Source organism: Geotrypetes seraphini, chromosome 5, assembly GCF_902459505.1.
Source record: "Geotrypetes seraphini chromosome 5, aGeoSer1.1, whole genome shotgun sequence".
Taxonomy (NCBI): domain Eukaryota; kingdom Metazoa; phylum Chordata; class Amphibia; order Gymnophiona; family Dermophiidae; genus Geotrypetes; species Geotrypetes seraphini.
The window spans coordinates 251711175-251723694 of NC_047088.1; the positions used below are offsets into that span (position 1 = coordinate 251711175).

A 12520-nucleotide genomic window follows, 5' to 3' on the forward strand; every position below is an offset into this window, starting at 1 on the left:
CTTGATGTTATTCCTGAATTTGTCCCCCTGTAATCCCAATTCATGTCCTCTAGTTCAGTGATTCCCAACCCTGTCCTGGAGGAACACCAGGCCAATCGGGTTTTCAGGCTAGCCCTAATGAATATGCATGAGAGAGATTTGCATATGATGGAAGTGATAGGCATGCAAATTTGCTTCATGCATATTCATTAGGGCTAGCCTGAAAACCCGATTGGCCTGGTGTTCCTCCAGGACAGGGTTGGGAACCACTGCTCTAGTTCTACCATCTTCCCATCTCTGGAAAAGGTTTGTTTGTATAATAATACCTTTCAAATATTTGAATGTCTACATTATATCACACCTATCTTTCCTTTTCTCTAGGGCAGGGGTGTCAAAGACCTTCCTCGAGGGCTGCAATCTAGTCGGGTTTTCTGGATTTCCCCAAAGAATATGCATGAGATCTATTTGCATGCACTGCTTTCATTGTATGCTAATAGATCTCATGCATATTCATTGGGGAAATCCTGAAAACCCAACTGGATTGCGGCCCTCGAGGTGGGACTTTGATACCCCTGCTCTAGGGTATATATCATCAGGTCATTTAGTCTTTTCCCAGACATCTTATGGCACGAACCGCTTCAAGTTTTTTTAAGTTCTTAGCAAGATACGACCTTTAAAACCAAACACAATATTCCATGTGTGGACTTGCCAATGATTTATACTGGGGCATTGTTACCTCCTTTCTTCTGCTGGTTATATCCCACTCTATGCAATCTAGCATCCTTCTGGCCATGGGCACTGCCATATCACATTGCTTTGTCACCTTGAGATCCTCAGGCACCATTACCCCAAGGTCCCTCTCTTGAGCTATACTTATCAATCTCTTGCCTCCTATCTCATACATCTTTGGATTTCTGCTCCACAAATGCATCACTTTTCACGACTTCACATTAAATTTTAACTGCTGGACCCGAGACTATTCTTCTAATTTTTGGAGAAATCTTTTTATGATTTCTACTACCTCTAGGGTGTTCACTCTGTTGGCAATCTTTGTGTAAGCCTCAAAAAGACAAACTTTTCTTTCTAACCCTTCAGCAATATCTCTCACAAATGTATTCAACAGAATTGGCCCCAGTACTGATTCCTGGGGTACTACACTATTCACCTTCCTTTTCTTTGAGCAAATTCCATTTACCAGCACCCTCTTGTGTGTCAGTCATCTGGGACAGGGGGGAGCGGGTAGTGTAGGATAGGAATGCCTAAGCCATTGTTCTTCGATTCTCCAGCACTGCCGGTGGCCTCCTCTACTTTTCTTTTGCCCTGACAAATGACGCTCATGTACTGAGATTTTGAACCTTGGTTTATATTTGGATTGGTTTATATTTGAGTATATAAGGCATAGATAGATAGATACACATACACACACACACAAAGATTATTATGTTAGAAATAATCATATATTCATATTCAAAACTATACTCTTCAAGAAATCCCTGAAAATGGCTTAATACCACGAGTACCTTCCTTCTTCCCACCTTCTACCTAACTCACCGATACTACCTGATCTACTCTGTACCTTCACAAGAAATGACCTGTGATCTTAACTTTATAACCTTCCTTATATAACTCTTTTGTAATCCGCCTTGAACCACAAGGTAATGGCGGAATAGAAATCTCTAATGTAATGTAATATTCTGGTTGTAGCCATTATAATAGTTGCACACTGTTCAGTCCAAAATGATCAAAACTATAAATAAGACATTAGGATAGAAACTAGAAGAACATAAGAAAAAGATCATAAGAAGAAATAATAGTGCTAAGTAGGATGCAACTTGACATCTGGGAATGTTTTGCTGGTATTGCTCATTTAATTTGATCTAATATATAGAATTAAAAGAAATAAAACAAAAAGAATAGACTAACTTACCCCCCTCCTCCCTTTTACAAAATCGTAGCATGTTTTTTACCACCAGTTGTAGCGGTAACAGCTCCGAGGCTCATGGCCGGTGCTAAAAACCACGCTAGCTTTTGAAGGTGACCCTTCTGATCAGAAATAGGCAAATGTTGACAACTGTCAGTTAATATTGGCCTATTTCCGATCTGAAAGATCATCTTCGAAAGCTAATCAAACAGTGCACAAAGTTAGTCCAATAAAAAAGGTATTACCTTTATTCTTTTTGTTTTGTTTTATTTCTTTTAATTCTTTATATTATCTTAGTGGACCGAAATGTGTGTTGTGGATATCACTCATTGTAAAAATAATAAAATACATTTCATGAGACTTGGATATTATCCATTTATTTAATTGCTGTGTAAAAATTTTAGAAAAATCTTTTTCAAATTGGAGTCTCAATTGAATTGAGTAGAGCGTTTACTTGGTTTAATGCCATTAGAACAAAATGATCTTAATGTCCTCAAATTTGTTTTCAAAACAGTTACCATTTGTTTGTTTTGAGATTTGGAAATATAAGACTGAAAGTTTAATACAAATATTTATAATGTTCTCTGAAAAGTACAGGAAAATATAGGCCTCTAGAAGAGGCATTTTGCTAAGATGGCAATGAAAATGTAATGGTTTAATTGCCTACTCTTAACCCCAGGAATCTTTTGTTAAATTCTGCTTCTGTACGTTTGAAGTGGGGCATGAATTCCTGAAGCTGTTAAAAAGCAGTAATTTGAATCTTACCTGCTATCCTCAGGAGGATAATTCCAATTCTTCCATCCGTTATGCCAGAGGTGACAGAAGGGCTTTTTTGCGCTTTCTGCATCGGCAGGATTTGATAGATGTGTGGCGCTATTTACACCCTGGTGCTCGGGATTATACCTTTTATTCGTCGAAACATGATTCGTATACCAGGATTGATATGTGGATGCTGCCTCGTGTTGTTCTACCGCGTGTCTTAGCCTCATGTATTGAACTCCGTGTGTGGTCTGATCATGCTCCCTTGACTTTGGAGTTACAGGTTGGATTGGTTAGAGGAGGTCGTCGATTGTGGCGTTTGAATGATTTTTTGTTGAAGGATCCCATTACCTTGTCTTTGTTGGAGACTGATGTTAAGGAGTTTTTTGTTTTTAACGATGTGGCCAGCATTAGTGTAGCGGTACTGTGGGAAAGTTTTAAAGCCACTCTTCGTGGTTGTTGTATTTCGAGAGGGTCATATCGTAACCATTGTCGGGTTGCTCGCAGGTTGGAGCTGCTGACCCGCCTCTGACGTTTGGAGAATGCCCATAAAAGAGCCCCGTCGGTGGCTGGTGGTGTAGCTCTGGCGAAGTGTCGGAGGGATTTACAGGAGCTTGATTTAGAGGGAATGGCTTGGGCCCTACAGCAACGGAAGCAACGGTTTTTTGAATGGGGTGGTAGGGCGGGTCGCTTGTTAGCTACACAGATTAGGCAAACACAGGCACAGCATTCTATCACACAGATTCGTAATGAGTCGGGACAGCTTTGTGCAGATGATGCGGCAATTCACCGGGCTTTTTTATCTTTTTATCAGACTTTGTACTCTCCGGAGATTGAAGCCACGGAGGGGGAGATTGATGCTTTTCTTTCTGGAGTACCCTTGCCTTGTTTGGCGGAGGTTGATGCAGACTGGCTCTCTTCCCCTATTCAACCCGCTGAGGTGGTGGCGGCTATACATCATTTAGCAGCTTCTAAGGCACCGGGTGTTGATGGTTTCTCGCCTTTATTTTATAAGAAAATGGAGACCTATATAGTTGATCCTCTGACAAGATTGTTTAATTCTTTTTTGGAGGGGGAATGTTTGCCGTACTCATTTCGGCAGGCAGCGGTCTCTCTTCTTCTTAAACCCGGCAGAGATCCCCTCCTTTGTGGGTCCTACCGCCCTATCTCGTTGTTGGGAGTTGATTATAAGCTGTTTACCCGTATTTTGGCAGTCCGTTTGCAACGTTTTTTGCCTTCCCTAGTTCATGGTGATCAATGTGGCTTTATTTCAGGGAGGCAACCTGGTGACAACATACGGAGAGTGTTAGATCTTATTGGAGTGGCCCATCAATATTCTGTTCCAGCTGTTTTATTATCAGTAGATGCTGAAAAAGCCTTTGATAGGGTTTACTGGCCGTTTATGCTAGCAGTTTTAAAGCGGATGGGCATTTCGGGGGCTTTTTTGCATTGGGTGACCTTATTATATACTGCTCCGGAGGCTTGCTTAAGGGTCAATGGAAGATATACCGCTAATTTTTCGATCCGTAGAGGTACTAGGCAAGGGTGCCCTTTGTCACCGCTGATTTTTGCGTTGGTTTTGGAGCCTTTAGCTGCTGCTATACGTGAGCATGTAGATATTCAGGGGATTGTGGTGGGTGGCGAAGAGCATAAGATTTTACTGTATGCTGATGATATTTTGTTTACATTGACTCGCCCACTGCAATCTTTGGCCGTGGTGCTTCGTGTTTTGACTATGTTTGGTGTGGTTGCCGGCTTTAAAATTAACATAGATAAATCTGAATTGCTTAATGTCTCGCTTCCAGAATTATTGGTAACGGACTTACGTGCTAAATTTTCGTTTCGATGGGCGGCTAAATCTATTAAGTACCTTGGTGTGCGTATATCTCGAAAGCTCTCTGATCTTTTTGAATTGAATTACCCTCCGTTGTTACGGACTGTGTTTGCGGATCTGGATCGCTGGGAAGGTTTAAGGTTGTCTTGGGTGGGTAGGATTAGTGCTTTGCGTATGAATGTGTTACCTCGTTTTTTATATTTGTTTTCCTGCCTGCCTCTCTCAATTCCTAAGCAGTTCTTAATTAGGCTACAACGGCGGGCCTTTGCTTATATTTGGACACATAAACCACCTAGGGTGCGGAGGGAATGTATGTACTGGGACAGGTTACATGGGGGAATGGGTGTCCCTGATTTTTTCACATATTATTATGCGTCCCAACTGCAAGTGTTGTTCCATTGGGCTTATCCCTCTCAACGCTGGGTATCTTTAGAACAGGCTCTACAGCCGACCTACCCATTAGCAGCATTGCCTTGGCTATCTTTTGAAATCCTTCGGGATTTGCAGAATGGGGCTTCTTATGGGATGGTGTGTACTTTGCAGGCGTGGTGCCGGGTCCGACGGACTTGGTTCCCACGTCAACGTTATTTTTATGCTACTCCCATTAGATTTGCCCCTGACTTTTTGCCTGCTAGAGATACTGGGATTTTTCGACGTTGGGAAATGGAGGGTCTTCGGGTCCTAGGTCAATTAGTATTGGGTGGACATTTGGTACCCTTTGCTGCCTTGCAATCTTTATATGATCTACCACCAATGGATTTTTTCGCCTATGTTCAACTTCGGGATTTTATGATGAAGAGGGTGATTCCTGAGTGGGAAGGGGCGGATTCTGCTTTCCTTCAAGTTTTTAGGATGGGATCTGGAGTGGGCCTTATTTCACGTTTATATAAAGCTCTTTTATACACCAGACCTCAGGCTCGCACATATGAGCATCGATGGGAAACCTTGTTGGGTAAGACCTTTGATTTTCAAGTTTCAAGTTTATTAGGATTTTATATACCGCCTATCAAGGTTATCTAAGCGGTTTTACAATCAGGTACTCAAGCATTTTTCCCTCTCTGTCCCGGTGGGCTCACAATCTATCTAACGTATCAACAATGGGACCGCCTTTATGGTACATTACTAAGAGTTTCTTTAGCGTCCCCCTTAGTTGAACAGGGTTATAAGATGCTATTTCAGTGGTACCTTACGCCGGAAAAGGTGCACCGTTTCTATCATTGTGGAGATGGGCAATGCTGGCGTAACTGTGGGGGTCTAGGCACTTTTGGGCATGTTTGGTGGGATTGTGCTAAAATTGTACCTTTTTGGAGGATGGTTCAACAACTGATGATTGATGTGTTACACTTACTCATTTTATTGCGCATGGAAGTATTTGGGGAGTTTGGATGTTGATCAGAATCATTTTGTGGCCCTAGTTGCTACGGCGGCTAGACTTACCGTGGCCACATATTGGAAGCGTGCCTATTTGCCTTCTCGTTCTGATCTGTTGAATAAGGTTGACCAAATTTATTTGATGTCTAAATTGACTGCTTTGAATAATGATTCCTGTGGTACGTTTCATCGTCAGTGGTCTAGATATGGCTCCTGGAGGGGTCTTTTTTGAGTTATTATTTTTTTTTCTTCTTCCTTTGTTTAGGACTTATGCTTTATCACTCGGTTGGGGGTGGGGGGGTTGTGTTTTCTGTGGGGGAATGTACATTTGCTGTTGGCATTCTGCCTGTGTACTGTTTTTCATTTTGTTGAATAAAATAAAAACTTTTCAAAAAAAAAAAAGAAATCCTTGATAGGCGGTATATAAAAAAAAATCCTAATAATAATAATAATATTGAAAAAAGTGCCAATATGTGCTAATCTAATAATAAAAATTGTCTTTCAATGGCAAAAATAAAAAATAAAAAAAAGCAGTAATTTGGACTAGCATGATGGCTCAGATAGCAAATGCCATGCAAAAAAAAAGGGCAACCATGAGTGTGATTTGAGCAATTGACTTTGCTGCTAACTGTATAAATCATTCCATTTGAGAATTTGAGGCTGCTGTGTGGGAAAAAGTTAAATGATTATGTGAAGGAGGTCTGGAAGGCATTTTTGGCCACATTCTATAAAGGATGCCTACATGCCTACATTAAGGTCCGGATTCTGTATAGGACGGCCCAGGAGAGGCATCCTATACAGAATCAGGCCTACACTAAACCCCGATTCTGTAACCGGCGTCCATGTTACAGACGCCGGTTACAGAATCGGGTTAGAGTAGACGCGGCCACTATACTTATCGCGGCAAGGGACAGTCTTGTAGCAGTGAACAAATGTGGTAGGAGAGCTGAGTATAAGAAAACCAATTTTAAGCTGTCCAACCACGCTCCCGTATAAAGGCATCCAAAAATTTCAGGGATCCATTAGAATGGACAATTTGAAAAATATACTGAGTAGTAGTGTCCTTCCATACTGTAGAGGAAACCGGTGGCATACCTGGAACAAAGTCTCCATGACCTTGCAGCGGCAGGTAAGGTGTCAATTAAAGGAAATGTGAAGTTGCCGACACAGGAGCCTAACCCTAACCCTACTTAAAGAAAACGCTTTTAAAACAGAGAATGGTGAAGATTCTGGAATCCGGTGGATTACAGGACCAGAGGCAACATGGATTCACCAGAGATAGGTCTTGTCAGACAAATCTGATCAATTTCTTTGACTGGGTGACCAGAGAATTGGATAGTGTGAGTGTTCTAGATGTGGTGTATTTAGATTTTAGCAAAGCCTTTGACAGTGTTCCACACAGACATCTAATAAATAAATTGAGTGCCCTCAGGATGGGCCCCAAAGTGACAGGCTGAGTCAGGAACTGGCTAAGTGGAAGATGACAGAGGGTAGTGATAAATGGACATAGCTCTAAGGAAAGGGATGTTACCAGTGGTGTGCCTCAAGGTTCTTGGGCCTGTTCTTTTTAACATTTTTATAAATGATATTGCTGAAGGGCTATCAGGTAAGATTTGCCTCTTTGTGGATGATACTAAAATCTGCAATAGAGTAGACAACCCAGATGGTGAGAATAACATGAAGAAAGACCTAGCAAAGCTTGAAGAATGTTCTGAAATTTGGCAGCTAGAAATTTAATGCTAAGAAATGCAAGGTCATGCATTTGGGCTGCAAAAACCCAAGGGAACGGTAGAGTTTAAGGGGTGAAGAACTTATGTGCATGACAGAATAGTGAGACTTGGGTGTGATTGTATGTGATGAACTTAAGGTGGCCAAACAGACTGAAAAGGTGATGGCAAAAACTAGAAGGATGCTAGGGTGCATAGGGAGAGATATGGCCAGTAGGAAAAAGGAGGTATTGATGCCCCTGTATAAGACTCTGGTGAGACCTCATTTAGAATATTGTGTGCAATTCTGGAGGCCGCACCTTCAAAAAGATATAAAAAGGATGGAGTCGGTCCTGAGGAAGGCTACTAAAATGGTGCGTGGTCTTTTTCATTAAGTGTTTGGGGACAGACTTAAAGATCTCAATCTCTATACTTGGGAGGAAAGGAAGGAGAGGGGAGATATGATAGAGATGTTTAAATGCCTATGTGGCATAAATGCACATGAGTCTAGTCTCTTTCATTTGAAAGGAAGCTCTAGAATGAGAGGGCATAGGATAAAGTTAACAGGAGTAATCTAAGGAAATACTTTTTTACTGAAAGGGTGGTGGAGGAGGTGGTGGAGACAGAGACTGTATCTGAATTCAAGAAAGCATGATATAGGCATGTGGGATCTCTTAGAGGAAGAGATCATGGTTGTTGCGGATATGCAGACTGGATGGGCCATTATCTGTCATCATGTTTCTTTGTTGAAACATAGCATGTATATGCTTCTCCATATTTTAAAAATATTCTGTGTCGGAAAACATACATAGATGATATCTTTCTGGTTTGAAATAGTGGGGATCACACTTTGAGTGAGTTCCTGAACTGTCTTCATCATTGTAATCCGAGCATCGGTTTTCAATCGACTATGGGCTCCTTTTACGAACTCCCGATTTCCGGCAGGAGGGTGCCCAACCAGCAAAGGTTCCAATGATAAGATAAAGAGCAATGGTGACAAGGGGCATCCTTGCCTCCGTACCCCTGCCTAAAGCAAACACGACTGATAACATCCCGTTAACTAAAACAGCTGACTGGGGGGACTCACATAACACCTGAACCATATCCAGAAAGGGGCCTCCCATCCCATAACATTCTAAGCAGAGCTGAAACAGATACTCCCAATGCACACAATCAAATGTGTTACACGCATCCAAACTCACCAAAAGTCCACTCTGACGTTTAGTGGCCACCTGTCCCAAAACTGCCTCCATCCTCTGCCATTCCAAACTGTCTTATGAGCCTGAACAAACCCCACTTGGTCAGGGTGGATGATCCCATGTTATAGAGGAGTCAAATGCTGGGCCAAGATCTCAGCCATTAATTTCACCCAAAGTTAATCTACGATATAGACCAGTAAAGAGTCCATAAGCGAGGGGCCCTTACCAGGTTTTGACAATACAATGATGGTAGATAAATTAGCATACAACGGAAAGGATCCCCGCTGCAGGACCCAGGCAAAATAGGCCTCCAGTGGTAGGGAGATGTGATCCTGCAACAATTTATAAAATTTGGCTGAGAGGCTACCGGGCCCTGGGGCTTTTCATTAAGGAGCCTGCCAGATAGTGTCCCTAATTTCTGCCCCTGACAGCGGGATATGCAGCCCCTATGCTTCATCCTCATGCAAGACTGGGATCTGCAATGAGTTCAGATATAACCCGACCTGTTCTGTAGGGATCACACAAAACTTATATAAATGCTCATAGTACTGAGCAAACAACTCACTAAACTGTTTACTGTCCATGACCATGGCCCCCTCATGTTGCAATGCCTTACACACCTGAGGACCACCCTGCAGGCAAGCCAATCTGGCCAACAACACTCCTGTGCAATTGCCGAATCTGTAAAAGCAATGTTTATAATAGTAATTCGACCGAATGAAGCGCTCATGTACCTTAGAATTAAGAGCCACCCGAGCAGTCTGCAATTCTTCCTTAGCCACTGTAGTGCGTGTCCCGAGCCAGATCTGTTTACACCTTTCCACCTGTTTTTCCAAATACAGCACTTATAAGAACATAAGAATGTCAAAGTCCCTCCTCGAGGACCGCAATCCAGTTAGGTTTTCAGGATTTCCTCAATGAATATGCATGAGATCTATTTGCATGCACTGCTTTCATTGTATGCTAATAGATCTCATGCATATTCATTGGGGAAAACCTGACTGGATTGCGGCCCTCGAGGAGGGACTTTGACACCCCTGCCTTACTGGGACAGACCAATGGTCCATCAAGCCCTGTAGCCCGTTCTCACAGTGGCCAATCAAGGTCACTAGTCCCTAGCCAAAACCCAAGGTGTAGCAATATTCCATGCTACCAATACAGGGCAAGCAGAGGCTTCCCTCTCATATTCCTGTCAAGTTTCCTCTTTTTCCTTTGGGCATCCAGCTTATTCAGAACAAGGGCTGGGGATCTAATGGGCCTTCATTTGTAACTATAAATACAGCACACAGTAGAGATTGAAGAGAATCAACACAAACCAGAGATGTCCACAGGGTTTACTGAAGATTCTCAAATAAAGTCTGAGACAGGAGTCCAAACTGTGATAGAGAGACTGGAATGGTGGACTTCATTTGTTTCTGTGCCATGGTTCATGGATATCGCTTTGCACCTTAGCAGGAAGTCTACCATTCCAGTTTCTCTATCATAGTTTGGACTTCTATTGCAGGCTATATTTAGCCGAAACACGTGACGAGCCTCAGCATTCTGTTGAGTTGAGAATTTTCAACAAACTTTGTGGATACCTCTGCTTTGTGATTCTCTTCAGTTTCCAAAGTTTTTCCCTTCATTTTGTAACTACACAGAAATATTTCCCCTTTGTTTTATATCCTTTACCTATTTTTGTCCAACCATTGTCGTGATAGCTCTCGGCCTGGAATCTTTTGATGTGTGTCTCTGCAGAAGTCTGTAATCATTGGCTCTGTATCTTGCTTTTAATTTTTACCAATGACTCTTATTTCCTCCCTCCACACAAGCTTCTCCAGTAGAAAATGACACAAGGGTAAAGTTTGTCCACATCCCTACCCCACAACATCCTACAAGCTTTGACCCAATCCCCACAAACTCAAACTGTATCCCCTCTTACACATGATGAAACAGCAGCTTTATTGCTCACTTTTTGTATGGATGAGATTTTGTAGTGTTGTTGGGATGAGGACAGTTTGTCCCTGTGTCATTCTCTTTTCTCAAGTCCTGATCATCCATGAAGCATAGATCGAGCACACATCCTTTTGCATGGTGATATGCAACATTTCTGTTAGCCTCTGGACCAGCTCTAGTTTGGTTCGCTTTTCATAATCAGGATCCTAAGCCTTAAATGATGTAATATAGATATAGGTGATGATATACCGTATTTTCACGTAGATAACGCGCACACAGGTATAGCGCGCGGAAAACCCAAATTTATGTACAGAAATTTTTATATACTGCGCACACCCGTATACCGCGCATGCTGCCCAACTCTCCTTTCGCCCGCCCCGACTCTCCTCTGGAGACCGCGACTCTCTTTTCGCCCGCCCCGACTCTCCTTTCCCCCTTGAAGTCATGTCCCTACCCTGAAAGCCTGATGCCCCCCCCCCCCCGACGTCCGATTCACCCCCCCCCCCGCAGGACCGCTCGCACCCCCACCCCGAAGGACCGCTCGCACTCCCACCCCAAAGGACCGCTCACACCCCCACCCGGAGGACCGCTCGCACCCCCACAGCCTCCCCCCTCCCCCATGGAGAAGCTGTCTACCTTGTTTCCGGATGCCAGCCCAGCTGCTTCCTCTGCCGGCGGTCCTGCCTCTTCTCAGAGCCCTGTGCTGCGCTGCTTCCTCTTCCGGCGGTCCCGCCCTTTCTCTGACGTCAGAGAAAGGGCGGGACTGCCTGAAGAGGAAGCAGCGCAGCACAGGGCTCTGAGAAGGGGCAGGACCGCCGGCAGAGGAAGCAGCTGGGCTGGCATCTGGAAACAAGGTAGACAGCTTCTCCATGGGGGAGGGGGGAGGCTGTGGGGGTGCGAGCGGTCCTTCGGGGTGGGAGTGCGAGCGCTCCTTCTGGGTGATGAATCGGGCGTTGGTGGGGGGGGGGAACTATGTAAAAAAAATTTTGTACAACGCGCTCACGCGTATAACGTGCGCGTTATATGCGTGAAAATACGGTAATCGTCTGTCCAGGATGGCGGAGTTCAAAAGAGAAAGACAAAAAGGCTCTCCTGCATAAGTAGAATTCTTGTAGGTAGGCATCCTTTATGATTGACAGCTGGGAAGTATTCTTATTAGTAGAGACATTATAGCTGGGTAAACTGGATGGGTCAGATGACTTTTTACAATGTTTCCATGATGGCCTGGTTTATTATGCCCATTTACTAACAGCACTTTATTTTTTGGTAATCAATTTATGAGGAACATTCATATAATCTCCTATTGAGAATGTAATACTTCATATACATTCTTTTATGGTCCTCAACGCTCCCAGATCCTCAGAAGTGCCACCTGGTTTATTATGCAGCATGATAATCCACATTACTTGTGACATCCAAGGCTAAGTAAGTGTCTTAGTGCTCGCAGGAAACAGCTACACCACAAATCTCACAGCATGCATCTTCTCATTATTCAGTAATAACTGAACATTGGTCTTATTTAATGCTACCTCTCCTGTTTATCAAAACCAGACTCTGCAAAATTGGGTATGTGATGATTTACCAGCCAGGCCCACTACAACCTCTTCAGGGCCTGGTGAAGGAAATCTGGAGGAAAAATGTAAACAGGTAGATGCCTGAAAGCTGTGTACACTAATTACAAAGCACGCTTTGTTTGCTGTGAAGACTGCTAATACAGTTCATCTTTGTAAGGAAAGATGGCCAGAGTGCCTACATAAAATGATTTGTTTGTGTGTGAAAAACAATAGTGCGGTTTTTTATTTACTGTGTGCCGTGC

General features: G+C 43.2%; 1 protein-coding gene across 11 annotated transcripts in view; it reads left to right on the plus strand.

The window, feature by feature from the left end:
• The window catches only part of CLASP1 (cytoplasmic linker associated protein 1), a 506270-nt gene that overhangs the window by 384529 nt on the left and 109221 nt on the right, over positions 1-12520 (plus strand). For 6 of the 11 annotated variants that reach the window (XM_033944379.1, XM_033944384.1, XM_033944380.1 and 3 more), the window contains one exon: positions 12256-12351. The exons of the other annotated variants lie outside the window; for them this stretch is intronic. In XM_033944379.1, the coding sequence (XP_033800270.1) occupies positions 12256-12351 (96 nt within the window). The remainder of the gene's footprint in view (positions 1-12255; positions 12352-12520) is intronic. 11 annotated transcript variants of the gene reach the window in all.